Source organism: Cadophora gregata (assembly GCF_030347475.1).
Source record: "Cadophora gregata isolate MNR1 chromosome Unknown scaffold_5, whole genome shotgun sequence".
In the NCBI taxonomy this organism is placed as follows: Eukaryota; Fungi; Ascomycota; class Leotiomycetes; order Helotiales; family Ploettnerulaceae; genus Cadophora; species Cadophora gregata.
In genome coordinates, this window is record NW_026695928.1 from 2,690,910 (window position 1) to 2,717,278 (window position 26,369).

General features: G+C 48.1%; 11 protein-coding genes across 11 annotated transcripts; 5 read left to right on the forward strand and 6 right to left on the reverse strand.

Annotated features, from left to right (window-relative positions):
* Positions 1 to 124: 124 nt before the first annotated feature.
* ONS95_011652 (uncharacterized protein) lies at positions 125 to 585 on the forward strand (the record flags this gene model as incomplete). The annotated part of the gene is made up of 3 exons (XM_058505279.1): positions 125 to 127; positions 231 to 423; positions 533 to 585. 3 exons carry the CDS (start codon positions 125 to 127, stop codon positions 583 to 585), a joined length of 249 nt encoding a protein of 82 aa, XP_058359836.1.
* Positions 586 to 878: 293 nt separating this feature from the next.
* Positions 879 to 2,693, reverse strand: ONS95_011653 (uncharacterized protein). Its single transcript, XM_058505280.1, has 6 exons — positions 2,305 to 2,693; positions 2,115 to 2,209; positions 1,778 to 2,017; positions 1,497 to 1,701; positions 1,321 to 1,424; positions 879 to 1,248 (listed from the first exon to the last, which is right to left on the reverse strand). The coding sequence occupies exons 1-6, from the start codon at positions 2,531 to 2,533 to the stop codon at positions 919 to 921; spliced, it is 1,203 nt and encodes a 400-aa protein (XP_058359837.1). The 5' UTR covers positions 2,534 to 2,693; the 3' UTR covers positions 879 to 918.
* A 1,179-nt stretch (positions 2,694 to 3,872) lies between these two features.
* ONS95_011654 (uncharacterized protein) lies at positions 3,873 to 6,227 on the forward strand. The gene is made up of 3 exons (XM_058505281.1): positions 3,873 to 4,648; positions 4,780 to 5,205; positions 5,323 to 6,227. Exons 1-3 carry the CDS (start codon positions 4,399 to 4,401, stop codon positions 6,039 to 6,041), a joined length of 1,395 nt encoding a protein of 464 aa, XP_058359838.1. The 5' UTR covers positions 3,873 to 4,398; the 3' UTR covers positions 6,042 to 6,227.
* Positions 6,228 to 6,425: 198 nt separating this feature from the next.
* On the reverse strand, positions 6,426 to 7,188 carry ONS95_011655 (uncharacterized protein; the record flags this gene model as incomplete). Its single annotated transcript, XM_058505282.1, has 2 exons — positions 6,426 to 7,100; positions 7,156 to 7,188. 2 exons carry the CDS (start codon positions 7,186 to 7,188, stop codon positions 6,426 to 6,428), a joined length of 708 nt encoding a protein of 235 aa, XP_058359839.1.
* A 3,746-nt stretch (positions 7,189 to 10,934) lies between these two features.
* On the forward strand, positions 10,935 to 12,008 carry ONS95_011656 (uncharacterized protein). The gene is made up of 2 exons (XM_058505283.1): positions 10,935 to 11,402; positions 11,473 to 12,008. The coding sequence occupies exons 1-2, from the start codon at positions 11,134 to 11,136 to the stop codon at positions 11,912 to 11,914; spliced, it is 711 nt and encodes a 236-aa protein (XP_058359840.1). The 5' UTR covers positions 10,935 to 11,133; the 3' UTR covers positions 11,915 to 12,008.
* A 265-nt stretch (positions 12,009 to 12,273) lies between these two features.
* On the reverse strand, positions 12,274 to 14,011 carry ONS95_011657 (uncharacterized protein). The gene is made up of 6 exons (XM_058505284.1): positions 13,726 to 14,011; positions 13,344 to 13,681; positions 13,099 to 13,293; positions 12,922 to 13,040; positions 12,690 to 12,858; positions 12,274 to 12,635 (listed from the first exon to the last, which is right to left on the reverse strand). Exons 1-6 carry the CDS (start codon positions 13,968 to 13,970, stop codon positions 12,406 to 12,408), a joined length of 1,296 nt encoding a protein of 431 aa, XP_058359841.1. The 5' UTR covers positions 13,971 to 14,011; the 3' UTR covers positions 12,274 to 12,405.
* Positions 14,012 to 14,506: 495 nt separating this feature from the next.
* Positions 14,507 to 15,593, reverse strand: ONS95_011658 (uncharacterized protein; the record flags this gene model as incomplete). Its single annotated transcript, XM_058505285.1, has 2 exons — positions 14,507 to 15,217; positions 15,270 to 15,593. 2 exons carry the CDS (start codon positions 15,591 to 15,593, stop codon positions 14,507 to 14,509), a joined length of 1,035 nt encoding a protein of 344 aa, XP_058359842.1.
* Positions 15,594 to 16,692: 1,099 nt separating this feature from the next.
* Positions 16,693 to 17,373, forward strand: ONS95_011659 (uncharacterized protein; the record flags this gene model as incomplete). Its single annotated transcript, XM_058505286.1, has 1 exon — positions 16,693 to 17,373. The coding sequence occupies one exon, from the start codon at positions 16,693 to 16,695 to the stop codon at positions 17,371 to 17,373; it is 681 nt and encodes a 226-aa protein (XP_058359843.1).
* A 187-nt stretch (positions 17,374 to 17,560) lies between these two features.
* Positions 17,561 to 18,313, reverse strand: ONS95_011660 (uncharacterized protein; the record flags this gene model as incomplete). Its single annotated transcript, XM_058505287.1, has 1 exon — positions 17,561 to 18,313. One exon carries the CDS (start codon positions 18,311 to 18,313, stop codon positions 17,561 to 17,563), a length of 753 nt encoding a protein of 250 aa, XP_058359844.1.
* Positions 18,314 to 19,391: 1,078 nt separating this feature from the next.
* Positions 19,392 to 23,600, reverse strand: DOA4 (ubiquitin-specific protease doa4; the record flags this gene model as incomplete). Its single annotated transcript, XM_058505288.1, has 2 exons — positions 20,371 to 23,600; positions 19,392 to 20,309 (listed from the first exon to the last, which is right to left on the reverse strand). The coding sequence occupies exons 1-2, from the start codon at positions 22,696 to 22,698 to the stop codon at positions 19,392 to 19,394; spliced, it is 3,246 nt and encodes a 1,081-aa protein (XP_058359845.1). The 5' UTR covers positions 22,699 to 23,600.
* Positions 23,601 to 23,877: 277 nt separating this feature from the next.
* VPS27 (Vacuolar protein-sorting-associated protein 27) lies at positions 23,878 to 26,339 on the forward strand (the record flags this gene model as incomplete). The annotated part of the gene is made up of 5 exons (XM_058505289.1): positions 23,878 to 23,948; positions 24,001 to 24,133; positions 24,186 to 24,470; positions 24,518 to 25,295; positions 25,342 to 26,339. 5 exons carry the CDS (start codon positions 23,878 to 23,880, stop codon positions 26,337 to 26,339), a joined length of 2,265 nt encoding a protein of 754 aa, XP_058359846.1.
* Between the last annotated feature and the right edge of the window lie 30 nt (positions 26,340 to 26,369).

The window sequence follows — 26,369 nt, forward strand, 5'->3', positions numbered from 1 at the left end:
TTGAAACTCTGGGCTATGAACTTTACTTTAGTTGAACTGAATCGATATTACAGCTCTTCTGGAACCTCGATCTCGGAATCAAAATAAATACAACTAGATCTAAGTCCAACCCCGAGTTTTTGCAATGGTACTCCCCGTTTTCGCAACTCCTCCCCCTCCCTACCCCCACTCCTTTCCTCCCCTCTTTCTCCCCTCCCCTCAGCTAACCTCTGCCCTCCCTCCTCACACAGCCAACCTCCACGGAAATCTCCCTCGCCTTCAGCGCCGGCGACAACGACAACGATTCCGGACTGAGTTTGAGTGAAACAGTCGAGGCACTGGAGAAGCTGTGTGGGAAGAGTGTGGAGGAGAAGGATATTGAGGAGGCTGCGAGTGCGGGGAGCGGTGGTGGTGGGGGGTTTGAGGATGGGAGGGAGATTGATTGTGAGTTTTCTTTTTAGAGTGATGATACAATGGGGAAGGGAGAGAGGGGAGAGGAGGGAAGGAGGAGGGGAGGAGGGAGAGAGAGAAGTAAGCTGATTGACGTGTTTAGTGGATGAATTTACAGCTCTTGTGAGGAAATTGGAGGAGGATGGGAAGTTGTAAGGCTATTTGGGTTTGTAGTGAGGTTGGATTAATCGCACAAAGGGAGGGATGAAAGGATGTACGAGCGAGCGAGTCTTTGGAAGAAAGAGCTTAGAATCCGGAACTGGGAAATTGGGTTTGGTCGTCCTTTGGTGGGAAAATTGGGTTTGTTTCGGTCATGATAATGGATTTCTTGACATCATATTGAGAAAGCTCTACAATTGACGTTATTAGATAGAATTTCGGGTTGGATCGCCAAAGTTTGAACTAAAGGCTCTGTTTACAATGCTACCAAGCGAGATCTTCGCCTGTCGCATTCCCAGCTCGCTTACTCACTGCTAACCAGCCCCTATGTTACTTGAGTTCCGCTTCAGCAGCGCCCTCCTTCTCTCTAATCACCAGATCTTCGCCTTCCCCTCTTGCCACCACCTTCTCTTCTCCATTCTTCTTCTCATCTACCTCTATCTTTTCTTTCTCCCTCTCCCTCCTCTCCAACCCTTCCCTTCTCCCCACACTTCTAGCATCAAAATACGGCTTCTCTCCTAACGAAACAACCCGATCACCGATCCTTACCTCATTATGGTCATATGTTGCGGTATGCCAGTTTGATCTATTATCCCAGATTGCGACGTCGTTTTTGGACCATTTGAAGCGGACTTGGTTGTCGTGGTTTAGGGCGACGAGCTGGTGAGAGGTTAAGTTAGGTTTGGAATGAGAGTTTGTGTGTTGGAGAGGAGTAAGAGGGAAGAAACTTACTTTAAATAGATAGTCTAGGATGAGATCTGATTCGTCTTTGGTGAGTTCTACGATTCGTCTTGTGAATCCTTTGTTTACGAAGACACTTTTCCAACCCGTGACAGCTATTTTCCATTGTGTGTCAGCACGTAATTCCCACTTCTGAACGATTAGTGCAGTATGATTTCGTCACTTACGATTCGTCCTAATGACAGGATGCACAGCCTGCAAATTGCTTCCTTGGTTCAGCTCCGATCCTCGAGGTTCGGTTCTCAAAGGATGACCGAGTCTGTCTGCAATCCCGTTGAAAAAATTGCCGTCATGGATTGCTGTTAAACCTTCAAGGTATTTGGCTGTTGCCGGAGAGAGACGATTGTAGATCTCGTAACCAGACGCCCAGAGCTACAGGGGCACAATTCATCAACTCCAATCATCAAGGCGATAAATCTAAGCGAAGGAAAACAGCGCCACAACTCACCGTATCACCGCCACTATCCGGAAGGGTATGGATCTTCAAAATCGCATAATCAGACGGCACGGGCTCAAAGGTGATATCTGCATGCCATCCATTGCTGGAGAATTTACTTGGTTCGGTCAAGAGGTCGACGACCGGTGCGGCGCCTTTCTTTTGCTTTACACTGCTGATTACGGAAATTTGATCGCCAAGTTCACTGCCTGCTTCTGTGATTGGGTGGATGTGAAGACCTGAAGAAGATGGCTGTTGACGTTTTAGTTTGATGAGTACTGTAGAGGAAGGGGCTAATTTTGAGGAGGAATCTTGGGTTGATAGGGAACAAAATAAAGGCATAACGTACACTTCCAGTGAGAGTGGAGAGGCGTTTTCCAAGAGCGATGAGAGAGTGAACTGATACATCTTGATTTCTGAGAAATACGACACCTCTTTCGGAAACTACAAAAAAGGTCCAGCCGTATTAGTATCATTCCCATTCAATATCGACACTCACGTTCAGCCCAACCGGCAAAACTTAACAAGAACGCATGTACCAGTGATCGCCAAATCTCTGATCAAGGAATCCGCATCAGGCGAAGCAAGGATCTTCTCAATCTGTAGCCCAGGAATCTCTCGTCCGATACTTGGTGTGAAGTCATTGTGTTTGAAAGAGTCGAGAGATCCAGAATAGACAAGTGGTTCGGTAGATTGTCGCTGAGCTTTCTCGTGGGTGCCGACAGTGGTTGATGTCACCGACTCGGGAATAGGATCAGCAGACGGCATTGTGATGGACTGGTATTTGACCTCAAGGTGGAATTTGAGATGGACTTTGTGGATGTGAAACTGAGAAGTGTTGGTGGGGTAAGGGGGGTGGTGAGGGATGAGGAGATGAGGAGACTTATACTTATGTGAAAGCAATGTTGGGGTAGGAATCCGTATTGCGACATATTCTTTGATACTCGTTGTAGATAAGAGGACACCATGATTCCGTGTCTGTACGCCAATGGTGTGTGCTTGTTGACGATGGTGCAATATATCCACTTTATGGTGAAGCAAGTGCACGTGATAGCATCACAACAATTGTCTGCCTTACCATTCTGGGTTCGGGACCGAAAACCTGGGGCAATAGCAAGAGTGGGATAAGAGTTCATTATTAGTTGTGGACTTGGTATCTGAGGCATTGAATGCCATCTTGACGACCAAGTGCAAGACCGTATCAAATTGAGTACCCACGGGAGAATGGTTTGAGAACGACCCAATGCAAACGCAATATACATGCTGGGGAATTGTCAAAGTAGCTAGTGCATTGACAGCTGGAGTGTTAGAGAAATGATTCAAGTTATTGATAGTTTTGGCCTACGCTCTGTAGGAGTATCTTGATGTTAATGTACTCCACGTTTCTCCGCGAAGGGGAACATTACTTGAGCTAAGCGAGGTTGTCCTATGGAATCCAACTCTACAAGAATATAACACTGGGGTCTGCTATCTAGCGTGGTCTCATTGTCAGTTCAGTATCCCTGTTTGAGAATGACAGATCATTTGTCAAAGACTAATCTAATCCCCGTTCTTCGGATATCCGAGCAAGGGGCGGGCGGGGCAGACAGGAGGCGAACGACATTCACATGCGAGCATTCCTTTGATAAATCAAAGTAGTAAGCGGTTTGGTAATTAATGAATAGTCGGTATTAATCTTTGAACAACACGAGATGGCCAGAGAGAAGAGTTGCCGTAACAGCGGGCAGCATTAACTCGACCACACCACGTGATCAAAACAACTTGATACACACCTTCTGTAAGACACTCAGTCCAAACATCTATATACGATAAATCCGTTCTTCTACACGAACGATCATCAGTGAAGTAATGACAAATATGGTCATTGGTGAGGACTGCACAGCATCTACTGCTCGTACCCCATGGCGCAGGCCTGTTCGTGAGATTTTAGCGAAGGCTTAGACTGGACCCTTGATCTTTCATCCTCGAAAGGAGAGAATCTCTAGGCTTCGATTAGTGATACCACTGAAGCGACTATCATGACTATTGTGAAAGATAAAGAAGGCTGTTGGCTTTGAACACTTTCTCCAAGTTCAGTGTGAAATTGATCGCAGCTTGAAGTCTCTACCCGGATTGTTGTGAAAGACTCGTCAAAACAACTCCTCGCTTCCTCACTCCACTCCCTCATTACGATCGCCAAGCCCGCAGTCAGCATCAGCATCAGCATCAGCACATAGCCCTGTCCTATCCAGCCTGCATAAGCAAGACCAGGATGCGAGATGAAAACCAATGAGATTAAACCAGTGCGTGAGAAACGTGAGAAAGCTGAGTACAAGACTGCCTGGACAGCCTTCTGTGATGAGACAGTTGCAACCAGAGATAGGTATATTTTGCTGTTGGTAGGGCTGCGGGTCTTACTGTGTGGAAATCATGTGTGAGATTTTCGATGGCGAGAGGTGTGTGGATGGGAGGATAAGGTAGTATATTAAGCTTGGATAGACCGGCTCTTAAAAGCCTTGTCATTTTCATACAATTGTCTTCTTTGATTTTTGAGCCTAGGTAACGAGACTCGCTTCCACGCATCACCTGAACCGCCTCTGAATATAACAAAACACACCACCACAACCCTCGCCAGAGGCGTCACCCAAAACAAAATGTCCCACCCCAGTTCCCGCTCAAGCAGCTCCTCAGCATCAACAAACAAAGCACAAAAACGCCTCATCGTCTCCTGCGACGGAACATGGCAATCAGCAGACAACAGCTCCCCCCTCGACAACACCAACGCCATCAACTTCTGCCGCGCACTAAAACACAACCGAGGCGAAGATGAAAAGGAGCAAATCATGTTCTACCAAGCTGGCGTGGGAAGCGACGCGTTAACAAAGAGCCAGAAGTTGCTTTCGGGTATGCATTGTTCTCCATCCCCCTTTGTCCTTCTTTTCCTTGCTCCTTGCCCGCTCGCTTAGCTTAGCTCTGCGTGAATTATTCTCGGTTGAGAAAAGGGGTTTGTTGACATATGTTGCTTTGTTATACAGGCGGTTTCGGACTCGGTCTCGAAGAAAACTCCCGCGAAGCTTACTCCTACCTCGCGTACAATTACCGCCCTGGCGACGAGATATTCCTCATCGGATTCTCCCGCGGCGCGTACACCGCTCGCTCAGTCGCCGGTCTCATCGGTGCACTAGGCATGCTGTCTCGTGACGGTATGCAGTATTTCAAAGCCGTATACGCTTTGTACAAAGCTGCGAAGACGACGGCGGGGTTTACGAAAGCCCTGGAGAGGTTCATTGAGGAGGAGAAGTTGGAGGGGACGGAGTGGAGGATCCCGCCGAGTGAGGTGGAGATTAAGGCTGTTGCTTGCTGGGAGACGGTGGGCGCTTTGGGGGTTCCGGAGAACTGGGTGACGAGGATGGTGGGGGAGGATGAGAAGTGGAAATTCTTGGATACGCAGCTGCCGGAACGTGAGTCTTCCCCTTTCCCATTCTCCTAACCACGTCTGGATATCAATTTCAATATCGATGAGATGTTGAGAAACGTTTCAATTGAGATCTTAACTGACTGACCATCCATCCACACAGGCGTCGAATTCGCCTTCCAAGCCCTCGGGCTCGACGAGCACCGCTCCTCCTTCTCCCCAACCCTCTGGTGGCGCGACCCCAACGCCCAATTCACACGCAGCACCGACGGCTCCACCATCCAGCCAACCCTGATCCAAACCTGGTTCCCAGGCCACCACAGCGACGTAGGAGGCGGGCAACCCGACCACAAAATCTCCAACATCACTCTCGTCTGGATGATCGACCAGTTCACATCCCGCTGCCTTCTCGACTTCGATATCGATTATGTGAAGAGGATCTGCTCTCCATCCCGCAACACAGCTGATCCGTCCTGGACGAAAAACAAAGATCCTTTTTATTCGGGCTTTTTGCCGACTCTTCTGTGGAGTTTCCTGGGGAGTAAGATCCGTACGCCGGGGAGGTATAAGAGACCTGAGGGCGCGAAGGGGGTGAGTGTGGGGAGTAGGACGAATGAGAATATGCATTATAGTGTAAGGGCGAAGATGGAAGAGAGTGCGAAGGTGGGGGATAAGAGGCCGTTGAGTCCGCCGAGTAGGGCTCTTGAGGGTTATGTGTATGATGGGGAGAGAAGATCGTGGGTTTGTGGGAAGAAGGGGAGGCCGGAGTTGACGGAGGTTGAGTTGCCGAGGACGGGGTTGTCGGCTGAGGGGGTGAAGAGTGAGAGTTTGGAGGCGTGGATTTTTAGTGAGTGGTTGCAGAAGCAGGCGAAGGGTAACTGAATAGAGGATGTCGAGGGATGACCGTGTCTGGATTGGCAAAAAGAGGAGAATATAGTCGCATTATCGATGGGTTCAGCGGGAGTACGTCTACTTTTGATACCCGGAAGAATTTAGATTGAATCAGTAGGAATTTTGTAGCCTTTCGAACATAGTCAGATCAGTCGTAACAATAATAGAATTGCTTGGAATACTTACCTTCAGAGGTCCCAGTATAGGTATAAATAAGTATAAATTTCCTTGCGCTGACTTCTGACTCCTGAATCAAGTGACTTGCTTCTTAGGATTCTTGGCAACTCACGACTGGCTGGTTAGGGGCAAGCAAAAGAATCACAGGAAATCTACAATTTATTTATCCAAAGCCAGGGTATCATAATTCAACCTCATTCAAACACTCGGCCGAAACTTCCCCAGATATTCCGAGTTGTCCATAACAGGACTCATTCCACTCTGTGGACTCTGATCGCTGTCCCTCCTTGCCTGCCTCGATGCTCTCCAAAAACTTAATACAACTTCCAATATCGCAACCACAGCATAGACTCCAGCCATGACCGCCACATCAATAACCTGATCGCTTAGCGGATATTTCGATCCTTTCCTCGAGTCGATCCCCTCTTTACTCAATCCAATCACTTTCACAGCACTCACCGCTACCCCACCAATCCAAACCACCGCATTTACCGCCTGCCAGCCCCTTATCCTACCCTTCACTCCCTCACTCCAATACAACAACATCGCAATAATCAACCCCGCATATACAAACGGCAGCAGCCCAATCCCAAAATGGATCAACTCCAAACGAACAATCTCCAATGTCATCATCAGCCCATTGGCCACAATCAAGATATAGTATACAGCGGAGGTAATAGTGAAGCCCCAATTTCGCTGCGGAACAGCGCGCAGGTATGCGGTGGAGGGGTTATAGTTTTGTTTTCGGTGGCGAAGGGAGAGAGCGAAGAGGATGGGGAGGAGTGCGATGGCGAGCCATATAGGGAGGGGTATGAGGATTATGTCGACGAAGCAGGATGTTGGTATGGGTGAGGAGATGCTTGATGAAGGGCCCTTTTTGAAGTCAGCTTCTCGTTTCTTTATTCCCAAAACTTCATCGAAAACTGACGAAGCCTTCGCGACGGTTACTGCAAAGTTGCATTGCCAAAATCGTGCGCCAGAAGCAGTTGCTGTCGTTAAGTATATTCAAGTCGGTGTAGATGAAGTTTTGCGCAAAAGCGTCGGATGTTACTTCTTGAAAGAGAGCGAAAAAGGAGAATATATCGAATCGTCAAGAATTATGCCCTTTCTGCTTTCCTGCCTTTCCCAGGAATTCCGAGAATGCGATCGTCGGTTCAATGCAACTCTCTTGTCTCGACCTCGTTTCAGCACAGCTCACGCGCATCCATTCATCGCTCAACACCAAGTGATCATACCATCTACTTGTCAACGACACGTCGACGACGGCGCTTCCCCATTATATAGGAAAGTTTCTCTGATGGGGTGCTAGGAGGGTGGATCGATTTAAATTGATTTGATTTGATTGCTTTGTAACGGCACTTGGTGGTGCGCTTTCTTCTGGGAGTAGTTTGCAGAGTATTGGTGTTAGTGTTCGGAAGGTGTTGTTCCCGGCCTGAAAGCGCCAAAGCGATCGACGCCAGGGTGGGGCCTTGAGGTGCCCGCTGGCTGCAGATCCTGGGCGTGCTTGCCGAGCTTGCCTCTGCGGGCGTTCTCCTAATATTAAGCTTATTAGGGAGGCCAATTGGAGGGGAAGGCGTGACGCACTTGGCTGTTTCTTGGGACTTGGATGTGGGAATTGCTTGTTTTGTTCCCAGGTTGGAAAGGGGGAGCTGAAGTGCCGAAGGGTGATTTTTGGAAGAGCAGGAACAAATGACTCGTGGATGATGGATGGGCGTTGGGAGTGCATGAATATTGAAAGAATAGTTTCTTGATGGGGGTTTATCAAGGAGCTGAAGCTGAAGCTGAAGCTGGTTCGGTGTTCAAATATTCCTGGCGATCGGATTGTTGCTCTTCCGCTGCGGATTACACCTGCAAAGATCATGAGATCTCAATGGACAATTCAACGAAGCCTTGTCTTGCAATTTCCTCTGAGGGTTGTTTATTTGTTCTTCTTCGTCCCATCAACCGCCATAGGGACATTTTAGTATCGTTTAGTATTCGCTTAAACGATATACCTTCTGCATAATGCCACTTCTGTCGTAAATGCGCACTTTTTGACGTAATTATGAGAAGATAATACAATGTTTTTCTAAATCATTTTACAGTTGCTATTCTTATAGCATCTCCAATAACAGTTTCTTAATTGAAGTGTTGTACGTCTAGTTGTAATGCGCTGAACCTGTTGACTTTGGTGCTCCGCACGTGCCTCAAACGGATTTTCCCCTCGACCCGATAGGCTGGATAAAAAGAATTATCACTCTGAGAATCGCATAATATTTTGAAGCACCTGAGCTTTACTGTGAATTTTTTTTCGATTGCTATCAATAATTGACTTGGATACAATCCGTTGAAGATTTTGCGCTAAAATGTCTAAGCGATAGTGGTCGAGGGGGTAAACACATCGTGACAAAGAAGTTGGAAGGTTCGTTCCCTGTCTTTATCTCAGCCGAAAGACTTATCAGCATTTACCTAGTTATTTTTCAGTGTCAACTACACTTATCAGCTGGTAGAATACGAATTCTCTTACAGAGAAGTTGAGCTCCTTAAGTTCACTGCGGCTTTGGAACCCCACCATCTCCAGCGCTGGAGTCTCAACCCGATAGTCTCAGAAAGCCGAGGATCGCATTCTTGTTACAAGAGAGCATAGAAAAGACCTTTAGTTTGCCGACAAGCAATACTCGTCATTCGTTGCTGCCCTAGTGCATTTATTATGCTTTACTTAACGAAAGTGTAGAAATATTTCAAACCTCAAAACCCTTATTCACCCTTCTTTCCGACTCTCTTCACCAGAGGTCCGTACACGCAACTACCAACCATATCACAATCCCTCTGACTCTCCTACTCAATAAAAGAATGTCCAAAATCCAAAGCCTTTCCTTTCTTCTCCAGTATCAATACCTCCTCCCGCCCTCACTATTGAATTCCCTATCCTTGGGGCACCCGGTACAATAACCTTCCTTCACAGTTTGTTTTCCATTACATTCCTTGTCGTCACCATTTTCAATGTTGTGACCCGGCTGCCCCGCCTTTTTGCATTTTTTTTCGTATTCTGTTTTATACTTCCCATCACAACTATCGCACTTGGTAAACTTGAGCTCGCACATTTTGATCGTAGGTTGATGGCGTTGCCGTTGGTCTTAGTATTGTGGAAAGATCGAAATGGGAGGTTTAGGACTTGTTGGGTTGTTGACTTATTGAGATTTTCCTCAAAAGACTTGATGTATAACGTGAATGATGTTTTTAAAGTTGTTTGTTGAGGAGGAAAGATCAGAACATTGGGAGGAAGAAACTGGGGACTTTATACTGCCGCCGGAGGCGAAGTCAACAGCTGCTTTGGTGAGATATCTTCAAAGACATTCTAATTATGTCTTTAGAAATTGAGAGCGCAGTCGACAACTATTGGACTTGCGGAGATACTCTCAAATAGATTGCCAAGTGTCGTATGGACCTCCAGAAATAGTAGTTGCCCAGGGAATCCTTTGTGCCTGACCTATTACCACAAAAGTGTCAATCTTGGTAAGAGTTTTTCATTGTTCTGTACGAAGAAAGTGACCAACCCGACAAGGAAGTAAATAGGAACCCGTCTGAATGACAAATCTGATCTTTGAATACAAACTGGTTATCCTTGAAGGGGGAGCTTCACACACTCGAAATAAATATTCCTAAATAGAAACTTGTTGCTATTCTCCGATATTCAACAAAAAACGGCCGTTGTTTTCTGTGCGGCATAAGAATAGAAATGGCCAATAGATCAAAGAATTGTGGAGCAAAACAAGATTTGAGATTTGGAGAGCGCCACGCTATCTGTGAACAAGGAAAGATGTGTAAGATAAAAATGAAAACTTTTCAATTGATGCTATTTCTGCTTTTCATAGAGGTGACCCTTTAGCTTTGTGGTCTGTAGTCCCGGAAGATGCAGCGCAAAACCCAGCCAACGGGGTTTGTAAGTAAAGCCTCCTTGTGCGAAAGAATTCGTCTTGCTAAAGATAAATCGACAGTGCCGAACTAATCAAAACTCGAGCAAAGTAACATTATAGCTGGAAGAGCTTGAACAAAAACAAAAAAAAATCATCTATATTTATTCTACCATTCCTGGCTCGAATCATGTAACGTTTTCGCCAGTCTTCATGTGCCAGTGACCAGTTGCCAACAAAGGAATGCTAGCTCTGGTCATAACTATTGAAAGATGCAGTACTGCACGAGCGATGATCCACTCGCAATAGTACAAGTCGAGGAAATTTCCGAGTTCCAAGGTCTTAACTTCGGAAGATGTACCCTTTTGCTCGTGAGATATGGCCTGCCGTTGAGGGTTGGATTTAAGCGAGAGCATGCTTCATCAGCAGTGTAAACAATAACAACCCTTCCTACACAATCATGGGAAGCAAATCCTGCAAGATGGGAGCTTCTATTCCATTATGACCTCATCTGAATATCATATGACTGACCTCAAATTGAAATCACAGGACCAATCTCATGCAGCTCCGACGATCCCCAGATCACCACGGCGGAAGGAACTCCCCGTCCATTCTCGGCTAAGCTATACCTCCGACAAATATTAATTAAACAGCGAACTCTACAAGGCATAACACGCAACCGAGAAACACTTTATTCGCTGCCAAACTAATGTACCTGAGTCTGCGTGATCGTTTCTCTCGGCCCTGACATGCCTAGCCACCCCCGCATTTAGGTTCGCGGCTGAATTCTTCAACTGCCATCGGAGCCGCCATTCCTGCCTGCCGATAAATGACACCATAACTGCCACTCACTGCCATATCAAGTCGCCAGGTCAATGTATGGATGTGCTTGCTGATCATTTCCCGTCAAAAAGCTTTTCGGCCTTGGAGGTATAAATACCACTCCCTCCCTCGCCCGTCTTTCTGACAATTTCTTGCTTACTCTGTACCTTCGCTGAATATTGACTGCGACCATGTTCCGTCAACTCGCACTTCTAGCTCTTGCTCTTGCTCCTGCCTCGCTTGCCCAGGTTTCTGAGGGCTTTGAGAGCGGCTGGGACCAGACTGCTTGGCCTACCTACGCGGCTGATTGCAACCAAGGCGGAAAAGTCACGCTCGACACTTCGACTGCTCATTCTGGAAAGAACTCCATCAGAGTTGATGGTGCTGGTGGATACTGTGGACACATTTTCGTTGGAACGAAGAAGGTTACCAGCGGTGATGTCTATGTCCGGACTTGGCTGTAAGTAAACTTATCCCACAGTTTGGGGAATTATGAATGGAGTACTAACTTACTCTTTTCCTTCTTTCAGGAAAGCTTCCAAAGCTCTCACAGACTCCCACGTCTCATTCATCACCATGCCCGACTCCGCCCAAGGCACCAACAAACACCTCCGCATCGGCGGTCAAAGCAAAATTCTCATGTACAACCGCGAGACCGACGACGCCACCCTCCCGGACCTCTCACCCCAGGGGATCGCCACATCCGCCGCTCTCCCAGCCGGTACATGGCAATGTTTCGAGTACCATCTTGGTCCTGATGGAACTATTGAGACGTGGTTGAATGGTCAGGCTGTTGCGGGGTTGACTAGTAAGCCGGGAGTAGCGAATGCGAATGCTGCGCAGTGGCAGAGGAGCAGTATTAAGCCGAAGGTTACGGCGATTTATTTTGGGTGGGAGAGTTATGGCGGGGATACGAATACGTTTTGGTATGATGATATTGCGGTGAACTCGACCCGTATTGGATGTACTTAGGATGCTACCTGTCAGAGGATGGAAGAAAAAGAAATGAGGGAAGTGGTGTATATAAGATGAGGATTGTACATATTAAGACAAAAGCTTTCGTTTCCCAAAGTGCTCGACGAGTTAACTCACAAATTAAGTACGAGATCAACGTCTCTGTTCCATAACCTAGTGTTGTATTGTAAAGACAAAGGAAACTGTCAAATACAACTATAGATTAATAAATACAAGGCTAACTATTACCCGCATTTTACAAAAAGTTCTGAATCCCTTTAAGAACCCCCATAACCTAGAAAAGCGAATCATGTGGTTGCTGCGCCTTTCCAAGACTCTTGGGACCAGGATCTCGGATCGTCTTGTACTACTTAAAGCGATATTATATAATAGCCATCAGTAGGATATTATTAATTTTCAATTTATTATCCTTCAAACTATATGTAGTTTACAATTATTCTTCCATTTCAGTTTTTCGTACTGTCGTTGAGTTCCCCTCCGTCCCACGCCTATCTAGTCACTTCGTCTTCTGCTTTGAGCCAAGGATGTTCTAGCAACTCCAAGGCTGTCTTGCGTAAGTTTGGATCCAGCATTAGTGTCCCCTCTAAGAAATCAATAAGCAATTCCAGATCTTCGTCAGACATATCGGCTGGTCTTTGCAACGCGGGATTTTCACCATCCATCAGATTCTTGAGTGACGTAGACTCGAGCTGTGCCGAGTCAATGCGGCGAAGTCCTCCTATTTGTCTTTGGTTAGCAACAGTAGACGGCTGTTTGAACGTCCAATAACTACCCTGGGATTTAAAGAACTGATCAGTCTTCGACCCTCGAGACAGAAGTGAGTCAGGGAACGGCCCAAGAACTTCGATCATTTGTGCGAGACGGTCGTCTTCGGCAGTCCATGCTCCATTGCTTGCAGCTGATCCAGGGAAACATCTATGACCCTTGGTCAGCTCTATGATCTGGTCGAGGTTAGCCAGTCAGAATTGAATCAGACAGAGGCGAGAAAACATATGTGAACTTACCAAGCAACCTAAGCTGAATATATCGACCGGCGGTCCCCAAGGAGCACCTAAGGTAACTTCGGGGGCTCGAAGCAGCGGTGGCTGGATATTCTCCGAAAGATGCTTATCAAGCCAGCTTGCTAGAAAGGAAAATTATTAGATAGTGGGACTTGAAATGCTGTCTTTGGGATGACTTACAGACTCCCAAGTCTATGATGCATATTTTGAACGATTCTCGATCAGCTAGTCGCCTTGACGTAACAACTTCGGTGATTGACTGGGAAGCTACTGTTTTTGGTTGAGTGTCTGATGTAGAGGCTGTCTCTTGTAGATATCTGGGAATGGCGTCGTCTGTATTTTCTATATCAATCAAAATATTGGACGGTTTTAGATCTATACACTCGTCAACCATTGAGATATCCACTCTTTCCAGAGAGGGCTACCAGTGTGTATGATTCCACATTGCCTGTGAAGGAAGTCCAAGCCTAAGAGAATCTGCCGCACAACTTCTTTCATGACTCTGACTGGTATTCTTCGTTGGCTATAGCGTTGTGCTTCGTGGCCGATGTGATGCCCCCAGACATCAAGAACTAAACAAATGTGGTTTCCATTTGGACCACAATGCTTGAAGTGATTCAGGAGACGCGTAACTTGACCCGCCCCTTGAAGGTGCTGATACCCGGCCTCTGAAATCTTCTCCAGCATTTCAAGCTCGAAAATGTCATTTGAAGTCCCATAGCAATCTGCCCTTAGTATTTTGAGAGCCACATCTTTTCGTGATCTGTTTGTTAACGTGGCATCACATGAGAAGGCAGGCTAGCTTACAGAGAATCGGCAGCAAGCCACACGATTGAGTACCGTCCCTGGCCGAGCTTTCGCAAAACTCTATATTGTGACTCGTGGAAGGTATCGCCGGGCGTAACGGGATGTAATCCTCCAGGGTCATTGTCTGCGAGGGGCACAGGATCTTGAGGGGTAGCTGTCGAAAAACCGAGACATGAGCATGTAGCTGCGCGTATATTTCCCGCACTTGGAAGTGCCCGCGAGAGATGTTTGGCCGCCTGAAACATGATCTATAAAGCTGAACCTCATAGGTATCAACTATTCTTTCCGAAGTCATGCAAAGAGAGAGGGAAGAAAGGTGGTCTAAATACAGCCTAGCGAGCCCCCAAGCTAGTCCCAATTAGGGCGACCCTGGTTTCCATCCAACACTCACCTGCGCTGTTGCCTGCATGACCAACACTGATATGACTGGCTCCAAATGAGTGTCTGCTTCGTTGCATAGCGGAATCCAGAATTATCAATGTTACTGCCGAGAGCCGTGATGCACTATTTAATTGAGTAACAATCGTCTGCGATCTACCAAATGAATTACGACAGCAGGCAGGTCCAGAAGCGCCGCAATCCTCACCCTCAGCCTTTGTCGCCCCTCTACCCCGCCAGATGAACATCACCACTACAGCAGATTACCTTCTCGTGTTATGAGCTGAAAAGGTGTAATAATTAATTACATTAGATGCTTAATTTCATCAATACAACTAAAAACATAATCTTTCCTGTGCTACTTTTACCAATTTCGTCTGATGCTCAGCACTTTTCATCCATCCTAGTCAACCTCAATCAAAGCTGGTCCATTCAAAGTCGCCGCAGCAACATCAGAAGTGGAATTAAAAGGACCAGACCCCTTAACAAGAGCACCAATTGTCAATCCTCTGGCAAACCCAGCTTCATACGGGAATTCCGCACAGAATGTTGTCATACCATTTTCGGTGTTGATATTCGAGATCGGAACCACGACAGGTAAGTTCTGTCCAGAGATATACGCAATTGACGCACTACCTTCAGTGATATACCCTCCCTCAATAGCAAAATTTTGAGTGCTGTTCTTAGCTTCCGGTGTTGAAGTCAGAGTCAAAGCCGGGAAAGCAGTCAACCCAATAACATCAATATTTGGACAGGATCCAGGAACAATGAACTGTGCAACAGCCGTGAATGCAAACTGCGGTGCACCACCAGTGAGGAAAGGTGCCGAAGAAGCAACCTTTCCTTGGATCGATCTGTAGTATCCGGTCTGTTCACCCTCCTGCGCGATAATGGATCCGACGACTGGGATCAAGCCAGCCTCATCTCCGCCGTCTGCAGCGAAGATACTTTGAGCGGCAGGGAGGACTCCAAGTACGACTTCTGTGAAGGTTTGTGCGAGTGCGATGGCGTCGTCGAAATTGGTGACTGGGAAGGAGTATTGGCAGGGCTGGATTGTCTCGGCCTTGGAATTGGCGAGAACACCGTTTGCGGCGAGGAGGTGGAGCTGTTCTTGCTGTGTACGTAAAGAGTCAGTCGTGACCAGAGAAGATTGAATGGATGCTTACAGCAACGACAGCTTTCAAGGTCTCAAGTGCTGTTCTGCCACACTTATATCCTGGCACCCCGGATGTGATGTTGTGGACTAGCTCGGTAAAGTACGCGACTTCGAAGATCTCGTTTGCAGCAATGAGTTGTAAAGCTTGAACTGCTCCAGCTGTCAAGCTTGTTGGGGCTCCTGAGTTCGGGGTGGTGCCACCAGCGACTTTGAAGACTTCCTGCAATGCAGTCGAGTTCAGATTAGGGAAGCCATTTGGGAGAGGGAATGAGAATGGTGCGGCCGCGGCGAGCGATGCTGCTGTCGAGGACAGGATAATTTTAGAGAAACGCATGATGAGTTTGAAGTAGACTGAGAATGGGATTTGGTTCTGCCTGATAAGCTGGACACAAAGAGACGACGCGCATGGAAAGCTTAAGGACACTTCGTATTTATATCTAGGCTTAAGCCTCTATGCTGAGTGAGATCTCGGGTTGATGATCTCATAGATCTCCATTATCTGAGGAGGGAAAATATATCTCAAACTAGTGAGTATGCCTTCTCATCCGGAGAACAGGTTGCCGGGAGCTGTCTAAAAGCTGAACGGGCATCAACCTATTTGATGCCACAGGTCCCCATGTCGAGATTTAATTGGATGCCAGTACGATTAAACATCAGACGATGCCTCTCCTAGTGAAAGCTTGACCTAACGTCTACTGAATTGTCACCGCCAATGTTGTCAGCCTGCAGCAACGTACCTGTGGTTATCCAACCCCGCATGTTGATGGCCGCGTCGGTGATTTGCTATTGACTGTTGATACGAACGGGAACGATCTTGTCGCTAATCCAAGTAAAGAAATAGTGGACGGCTCGGACGGGACTCGCAATCGATCGCTTGCGGAATACAAGCAGCCGGGTCTAAATCAGCTGTGGGGAGGCCGCCCAGACGTCATGTTGCTTCGCTTTCAATTGTTGATCCGATTGTTGGTACTTGAAGCTATTGAACGATCAATAAGTAAAGTCTCCAACTGGATATTGTGGAATTTGTTTATGGTGACTATTGATGTCGTGGATTGCTCGGGTATTACCCATGCGGGGTACAGGTAACCCCCACCACTGACTCTACCGAGTCTACCTCTGCCCATGAAGCCAAGCCACAAAATGTGATCTTTGACATTTAGCGTTCCTCTCAGACAGTAAACAAGACGAAATCTGTCTCTACCTTCTCTCTAATTGTACGTCAAGCTTTATCCTGGAGATTCGTGCAAGGAGCAGCAAGGCGGATTGCACAGCCCCATGAGGCGCAAGACCATCATGCAGGGGAACGGCACATCAACATTTAAATATCCTTTGGCGAGACCTCTTCCAAGCCAAATGATTATCTCAAGATCTAGCAATCAATCAATTATCTCTGCTCTCATCTCCACTTTTCCAGCTACACCGAACTCCTCGCCATGGATTCCAAATCAACAACAAACACCCCATCTCCATACAAGCCGCTAAGCGAGCTCTACATCCTCTCATGCGGCAACCTAGGAATGAGCTGGGTCATGAACAAAGGCCGACACCTCGCCTTTCAAAACTACAAAAATGAACCCGCACTCTACAATCTCGAAATTGGCAACCACTCTAAAGGCAACACCGTCATCCTACGGAAAGGCGACTCAAAAAAAGAAAATGTAATCTCACAGGCGACGGAAACGTCCACTGCAGGTGAATACATTATCAAAGGACCCAAGGGCGAAGAGAAGATAGAAAAGAGCGGGAAAGATATGTATCTCTGGACTGTACCTGCATCTCTATGCCCGCCGAAATTACCGCCTTATGAGAAGGAGAGTCCGGATAAGAAGAATGTTTTTCAGTGGGTTAGGATGCCGAGAGTGGAGGGGAAGACGGCGACGGCGACATTTGCGGCGCCGGATTGGAAGTTGCAGGACAAGGCGACGGGAGAGGTACATGCAGTGTTTGTGGAGAACTGGGATGGTACGACGGAGAGAGGACAGATTCAGTTTCGGGGGAGTTTTGGTGAGAGTTGGGAGATGAGCATTTTGGTGGCGGTGGGGATTGTGGCTGAGAGGGAGAGGGCGAGGAGGGATAGGAGGGGGAATTTTACGAAGGGGTTTATGTTGTGGTAGTTTCGAAATTGACCAGCACATTTTGCACAGCTGGAGTGATTTAGAGGAGGCTAAGTAAGGACCTGCATGCTACTCTCTCATTACATAAAGTCTGATACCCATGTAAGTACAAAGTTAGACAATGTCAAACACTACTTGACGAACTTCCCAATCTAGAATCTGTACCTGAGAATCTGCCTTATCCAGATCACCACGGAATAGTCTCCCCAGTCACAGCAGTAAACGTTCCCGTCTGCTCAATAGACGCCCCATCAATCAACCTCACCAACCCCTCCACTCTCTCCTCCACCGTCATCGGCGCCTCCTCCATTCCCACCCCCACAGCAGCACTCGTCCCCATCTCCGTCCTCACCCACCCCGGATTAACCGCCATAGTCACCACCCCCGGACTCTCAAACGCCACCTTCCTAACCAGATAATTCGCCGCCGCTTTACTAACACCATACGCGAAGAATGGCACGGGGAATTTCTCCGTGTCGGTAATGGACCCCACGCTGGAAGTAATGACGAGGAATTTGGGGGACGGGGACGGGGATGCGAGGAGGAGGGGCATGAAGGCTTGGATTAGAGTGAGGGGTCCGAGGGTGTTGACTTCGAAGTGCTCGCGTACGGTGGAGGGTGGGGTGGAAAGAACGGGGGAGATGGATGTAGGGGACATTAGGCCGGAGTTGGAGAGGAGGACGTCGAGATGGGTTATGTGGTGGGTGGTTTTGAGAGTTTCGACTGCGGCGGCGGGGTCGGTGTCAATGGTTGCGTCGAGTTTGATGATTATGAGTTTGCTGTTTTGACCGAAGGGGAGAGAGCTGAGGGATTTGGTGGCTGCTGCGGTGTTGCGGACGGCGGCGATGATGGTTGTGTTAGGACGGGTAATGAGGGATGTGAGGATGCCTTTGCCGATTCCTCGGCCGGCGTCGGTGATGAGATATGTGAGCCCTGACATTATTGAAATCTCGATGTTCTGATCGTCGAAGAGTATATCGATTTCCTTGTGTTGTAGAACAGAATTTGACAGTCGGCGTTGTGGACTTGGAATTGTTATCTCGGGTTCTTTCTTCGATGCAGATTATCTCAGAGCGTTCTTTGAGGCTAACTTACAGTCTATTATATACCCACGCAGCCTTCAGGTGAAGCAGCGTTCTCATCATCGGACATACTGCACAAGAACTCAGACATTATCAAGCACTCGCTGAGTAACCAGAAATGGTACCTCCACTCTGCAGCACACTTGGCCCTACGACTATGTTTGGGACCCCATAGATGACATGCAACTCACATACCATTATCTCAAGAAGGCAAGAATCATCCCTGGTAATCATAATGAGGCAACACTCACTCAAATCAAACAACGGCCTCCAAGAAACACCTTTGACGGAATGTTGATCTAGAAGCCACAGCACAGCACACTAGTGGAAGTGACAAGGACAGTTTTATTCTTGTTAGAAACAGAGACATTTGGAGTTTTTACCTTGCTAATGAAACGATCAAGGTTTATCTCCTTATCAAGACATCGGTTTGCATGCCCCCTGATATTCTCGCTTAGCGTTGTGCAGGTCGAGGTTGAGTAATCACAGCCTGCATTAAATCCGCCTCGAATATTGTTCAGGAAAGTGTTCTACGGCGCTCTGACAAAACATGAGATACATGCATGAAAAATTGAAGACAACATTAGGAAGAACAGATGGATCCTTGAATGAAGCTGGTGGAAATTGGGAGAAGTCATCGCGAAAACTGCATGGTACAGATTACAGATTCTTTCTCGCTACTCTTGCTAGCCCCAGCATGTCAAGTAACCTGGTACGGTATGAAAATGAAATTTGGAAACTCCAATCCCGCTTCTTTCGTTAAGTACATAAATAATCCTGAACGCCTACTTGATGATGCGCTAAATTTAAACCCTATGCTTGCTTGATGATGCCCCAAAATAAAATGAAATAAAACAACCGAACTTTGGAACCACAATGACTGATAAGAAATGCATCGGAGCGAGCCACACGTGGCTTCTAGTGCGAACATCCCTCTCACGCCCTCCGCATCGGCGTGCCCTGCCTCACAAGATAAATCATATAAGTCGAAAAGTCCTGCGTCTTCGCAAACGTGCAAGGATTAACAGTCTTGTCATTAAACTCGTGCCATTCCCCAGCTCCATTCTTGTTGCGTGGTAGATCTGGACTGCGAGCCACAGTCCAGTAGTGGCCTCCGGCGAGTGTACCTCTGTGCTGCTGTACGGCGTAGACGTCGTATTTGAAAGGACCTCTATGCTCTCGATCGAGAGAGTTCGGTGGAACGTCGTCGGCGGGACAGAAGTATTTGGTGAGGTCGATGCCGGTTTCTGGGAATGTGATTTCGGCGTTGTTCCTGCCTGAGCCCAGGGACAGGAAGCGACCGATGGTGATGACTAGGTAGTCTGGCAGACGGGTTAGATACCTCGTCAGGTCTTTATCGCGTTTAGCACCTCTACAGGTGAGACTGTCGCAGTCAATTGCTGTCCTTAGATCCGCAGAGCCTGTTCCGTATTGAGTGTCGAGGAGCTGCTGCAGCGTATGGGCTCGGCTGTCAGGAAGAGGAACGGTGAGCTGTCTGAACGAGTTCCAAGTGCGTGTAATGTCTCCACAGGTCTTGCAGATCGTTTGGTTGCATTCCTGAGAGTCCATGCGCTGACTGATTATCGACAGTCTCCCTGCCCGGAGGTACTGTAATGACTCCATGGAGGCTTGGATCAAAGGGATGCGTTTAAAACGTGGTATTTGGGTAGCTGGGATCTCGCCTTGAGCGATATTGTTGACAATATCACGACCTGGATTAAGCTCATCGTCAAGAATGTCTGTGAACCAGAGGAGAAATTCGGACGTGTCGTGTTGTTTGTCTGGTCCACCATAGCACTCTCTGCGGCTGCTTTCGCTTCCTGCTTCTTTGAAGCGTATACTCATCGTGTAGTCCTACACACTGTCAGAAATGAACTTAAAACTTGGCCAATGCGCCTGGTGATAAATTACTTACACGAAGAGTTGTAGGACACAAGAAATCATACTGGCCGCCCCACATATGGGCGATCAAGTTACCAAGGAATCGTGTCATGAGCTGTGGCGGCTCGCTTGTCTCCCCTGGCCGTTTTGGAACTTTAAGTGTATGTGGATAATTGAAGTCCATAAGATAATTTCGAAGGAAGGGCGTTGCACTCAATGCTTGAATAGCCGAGTTCATGTAACAGAAGAAGTTACCGTTTTGCAGACCCGTAAGGCCTGGTGACACTCGTAGCTGAGTGATGGATGATGTGCCAGAAATAGGCGAGTTGTAAGAAGCAACAGTGCTTGAGCCACGATCTGAGATACCGCTTGACCGAGTTCTCGGAAGCGCTGGCGCTGGTCTGGTTGGAAGGCGTGGTATGCTGTCTTCCAGCTTATCCAAATTTGTTTCGGTTGGCCGAGCAGGGGTCTCTGATACCATAGACTCTTGGATCACTGGCATCTCTGGGTATTTGTTCAGAAATCCCTCCAAGGTTCGTGCATAAACAAACTCTTCAGATGGAGCATCAGCCGCGGGACTTGCAGGGGCAGGCTCCTGGCTCATAGCCAGATCCCATTTCGCTTCTTCTTCTTGTGTCAACGGACGTGATGTACGTGTGTTAGCACGATTTAACCCGTTCCGTTGCGCATCAAAACCTCGGCTGAATCTTCCCAGCGAACGATTGTTGCCTGACGTTGTGGCCGGCGCAGCTTTACTTGTCGACTTCAGAGAGTTTGGACCCAACAGATCCACCCATGCATCCAAGCCGCCAACGAGAAGCACGGGACGTCTCTTTACTTTCTTCTCATACCCATACTCATACACAGCCGCCGAGAAATCTCGTAATATGCTGTTGCTGTCTCTAGTGAATGAGCTAGTTTGGCAGACTGATTTGGATGACTGATCGTAAAAGACAACTAGATCGAACTCTGCCCTTCGCTCGTAGAGAGCCTGTTCAGCATCGGAAACAATGACCAACGAATCTTCTAGTTGCTCGCCCGAGATACCTGTTCGGAGCGTCATTGGCTCGACGCAGATAATAGACTGGGCCATGATGTGGCCACTCTCAAATTCTTCCCGAGTTCTCAAGTCTACTATGAGAATCGATACAGGTTGACGGAGACATTCATAGAGGTCCTCTGCTGTGATGTTAGTGCCGGCGGGCAGATCCGGCGCTGGCCGTTTCGGGGCCTTTGGCTCGTAGTCGCCGTTGCTCATGGTATGAGCGGGAGAGAAGTAGTCTTTCCTATTATCGTTGACGTCTGGCGTTGGTCCGACTCTTGACACTGGTGGAGCCGACTTCTTCCTTCCATTATTCTGGTAAGAGGAAGCTCGAATACTTGATGGCAGATTCACTCCAGACGGGTTCTCTGCACCGCTGGCCGGACTGTATATCGCATCCGGCTCACGTGGCATAGAAGGTATTTGCACATCTAGTGGCATCTTGACGTGACGTGGTATGGCTTTGGGAACTGAAGGGAATTCTCTTGGCCCAGTAGAGCGGACCGTGGAGCCACTGGTACCCTGAGAAGGTGACTGAGAAATTGAGACATTTCCGGGAATGATGATCGGTTGTGTTTTGATTCGAGGGTCCTGTTGAACAGGAGGCTTCGGTTCCGGAGTGCGTAGGCGCGCGAAGCGTGCGGCCAGGTCTTCTTGTCCGGAAATTGTTTTTGAAGATGGTATAGCATTTCCATGTAGGGCATTTGGTTTTGGTTGAACTGGAGGGGGCTTTTTGCGGTTCGGATTGGCAGAATTGCCGTTGGCTGGTCCATTGGGAACTGATTGTGTCCGAGCATGACCATTCACGGTAGGCTCCTGGTTCTCTATATGGGGCTTTGACTTCGAAATCTTAGGTTGCACCCCGCTCCTTGCATTGTTCTCTTTGATGATCTCCTTAACCTCTGCAAACTTGCTGTGCTGGGCGTTGATCCTCTTGTTCAAGCCAACGTGCATTCGGTGCAATTCACCTCGATCGGCCTGGAGAGAAGGAAAGTCCTTATGCCGAGGTATGTAGTCCACAGCAATGGTGGTCGCTTTGATATATTCTTGCAGCGCCACGTCTGGCCGCCTGAAATCCAAGTGAGTATCGGCTTGCTTAGCTAACAGCTCTCCCTCCTGCAAGATTCTTCGCATTGGCCAATGCAGCATCTCTGCAGCCGGCTCGATTGCTACAAGATCATCCAGATGTGGAAATACCCGATTTACAGCCTTCAGGCCATCAGTTCCATTGCCCTTCGAACCATACGCCATCTTGACTGGCCCTCCATTGACCGACGACGCCCTTGTATGTGGAGGTCCGCCTGATGCAGCAGGACTCATATCGCGGCGTGTAAATGATTCCTCAACACATGTCGACCGTGCGAATGTATTCTGGAAAGTGGCGAGACTCAGGGAAGTGCTGCGGTAAGTTTGCGACTGGACGGCTCGTGTCGACGGTACAGCTCCAATTGCAGCTGTTCCTCCGTCAACTGTTGATCACTAATGGATCGGTACTGATAGCATGTAATTTTCCTCAGCTACGGATGAAATGAAGTATGTAGTGGAGTGCCGTAAATAGAGAGTTGATTCAAGGTTCCAGGTCAGGCTCTCAAGGTTGGGCTGATATCGAGGTTTGAATGGCTACCTCATTCGCCGAGTTTGCGGATGTCTTGGAGCGTGATTTAGATATCCAGAGAGAGTCTAAATGGTCGCCACAGTGGTAGATGTCAAGGGGTCCGACTCTGTTGTTGAAGGTGTGGTTTTGTCTTTATTGCTTTCTGGTACAGACGCATTTGGCATTGCCTCTCGAGATTCCACGACGCCCAGCCCAGTCAGTGGATAACCTTAGAGCCGTCGTCATGGCCTCGCTGGCCCGAAGATTTAGCGACGCATTTTCTCGCGTCGATAGAGGGGAGAGGGGCAAGTCTGGGGTACCTTTAGATCTGCTGCTTTATCTAAATTTATTTGATGCCGAATGTCTGTACCATACCTACTTCACACACTTCAAATTTACTGAATAAGAAAACAAAAGAATGCGTGGGTAATGTAAAACCACTAATGAAAGACGTCTTGGCTTTGAGCCTCGTCCATGTATTGTGCCTTAGTGCCATCAGAAGCGCATTCGGCCAAGCCAGAGTGTATATCCAGATTTGACTATAGAATTGCTGAAAACATAGGATTTTTGATGTAACTCATAGACAGCTTTTCTTTTTCTCTTAAAATCAATACATTCATCCTCAACGAATGCAGCGCTGTAAAGTCCCAGAGTCACGAACTAAGTCCACCAAGTGTGGGAGCTCTAGCGCTTCTAGCCGCAGCCGCCGATTGTCAGCCCAGCCCAGCCCAGCCAGCTGCCCTGTCCGCCGTGCCTGATACTCATCGTACGCAGCTCTCCAACTTCTACTTCCTCCTCAATCCATCTGCCAACTCAACGATCCGGATACCATAGCAGCTCCACGCAATAACAAAAAGTATAATAACATACACTTCATCAGCAGATCCGGTGACGCGTGGCCGAACATGATGGCAGGATGGTTTGCCTCCACTTCACAGCTCGACGAGCAGATAGACAAGGCTACCTCGAGCTCACTGTGAGCATTCTACCTCACCACAGCAAGTAGGGCTTCGACTGACATAAAATAGCGAAGATATTGCCCTTAATCTCGAAATATCGGATATCATACGGTCGAAGACGGTGGGCTCGAAAGAGGCGATGCGTTCGCTCAAACGGCGCATAGGCAACAAGAATCCGAACTTCCAACTGAGCGCACTCAACGTCAGTACCTGCCAGCATATTGCGAGGATGTATACTGATATCACATCTGCAGCTTACGGATACATGTGTGAAGAATGGCGGATCGCATTTTCTGGCTGAAATCGCATCAAGAGAGTTCATGGATAACCTCGTCTCACTCCTCAAGGCATACGGCGGGGCAGCAGTCAATGAAGAGGTCAAGGCAAAGATATTGGAGCTGATTCAGACATGGGCAACTGCTACAGAAGGACAGCATGAACTGTCGTACATTGGGGAGACATATAAGGGGTTGCAACGAGACGGGTTCCATTTCCCTCCAAAGGTCGACGTCGCAAAGAGTATGTTACTCAGCAATGCAGTAAGTAATTTGGCCGGCACGTACGTTCACAACTGACAGCAGGGTAGCCACCGGAATGGACAGATTCAGATGTGTGTATGCGATGTAGAACAGCCTTCAGCTTCACGAACCGAAAGCACCACTGCCGGAATTGTGGTAATGTTTTCGACCAGCAGTGTTCGGCCAAAGTCCTACCTCTTCCGCATCTCGGCATTGTCCAGCCAGTCCGTGTGGACGATGGATGCTATATCAAATTAACAGATAAGTCTTCGAAAGGGGGATCGTTTGCGTCGCCTCGCTCTCCGATCAAGCAGCATAGACCGAGCGGATCCATGCAGCCTCGCAGCGCGCGAATAGAGTCTACATTCGATGAGGATATACAAAGGGCACTGGCTATGAGTTTGGAGGAAGTCAATAGTCATGCCGGAGCCGGATATGTTCCCCAATCAAAGATCCAGTCAACCCCTGCCCAAACCACCACGAATGGAGCTACCAAGAGCTCTTCGAGCAAGCCTGCTGAGGAAGAAGATGATGATCTAAAAGCGGCAATTGCTGCATCTCTTGCCGATATGGAAGAACAGAAGAAAAAGCACTCTGCTACGATCAAAGAACAGGCTTCTTCTGGCACAGCGCCGTCTGGAATTGTTCCTCTACGGAAGAACGAATATGAGCTTACTCCGGTCGAAGCAGAGAATATTAACTTGTTTTCTACCCTCGTAGACCGATTACAGACTCAGCCTCCTGGAACCATTCTTAGGGAACCTCAAATTCAAGAGCTGTATGAGGGCATCAACAAGCTTCGACCGAAACTGGCTCGAACGTATGGGGAGACTATGAGCAAACATGGTAAGCATTTCATATATGAATGTGGCCGTTGTGCTAATGGACATAGACACACTTCTAGATCTTCATGCGAAGCTATCTACTGTCGTCAGATATTACGATCGCATGCTCGAGGAACGTTTGTCAAGTACATACAACCAGCACACCGTCAGTGGATACAATCTCCCTCCTCAGAGACCGGTATCAACTATGTATCCGTCAATTTCTTCAAATTTGCCGAGCACTGCCGGAGGTGCTGAGAACTATTACACTGGAAATGCTCCCCAGGAACCATATGCGCGACCCCAGTCAACATACTCGTATGGGCAGCCTCAGCAACAATATCAACAGTACGATAATCGGGCTTCTGTTGCTGGATACCCTGCACCGGTGCAGAGAAAGGAAAGTTATGGTCAGTATCCACCTCAGCAACAGCCAGTACAGCCTCAAAGAACAGGCAGCTGGCAACCGTCAGATCCTTCCACCGGGTATGCTCCTCAGCAGCCATCTTATCCACCAGAAAGTGTTCCGCCTCAACAGCACGCCCAGCCCACGAATGCTCCTCCAGGATCTCAGACACCAATGAGCGTGCCTTCTCAGCCGCCAACTACTTATGGTCAGTCGGAACCTGCGGTGTCACCTGCTGCCGATCCAAATGCAGCATTCTATTACAACACTCCTGGCCAGGCACCTCCACAACAGGCTTCAGATCCGCAACAACCACAGTATCCACAAACTCACCAATCACCCCAGCAATACCAATCTACTGTCCAGCAACCTGTCTCTCCACTACAATCAACAAGACAACCTCAGAAGCCTCAAGAGCAATACGCTCCTCCCCCACAACAACAAGCTCCTCCCCAGCAATATGCTCCGCCTCAGCAGCAGCAGCAAGCTCCCTACTGGCAAGCCCAGCAACAAGCTTCAGCCCAACAACCAGCTCCAGCACAGCAGCAGCCATGGCAACCTGCTGGACCAACCTACAGTGGATATACTCAAGATTCGTTCCCATCAGCACCTCACCATGCACCACAACCTAAGGTAGAGGAAGCTCTGATTGAACTTTAATGGAATAGTGTAAGGAACAAGTAGCGATGG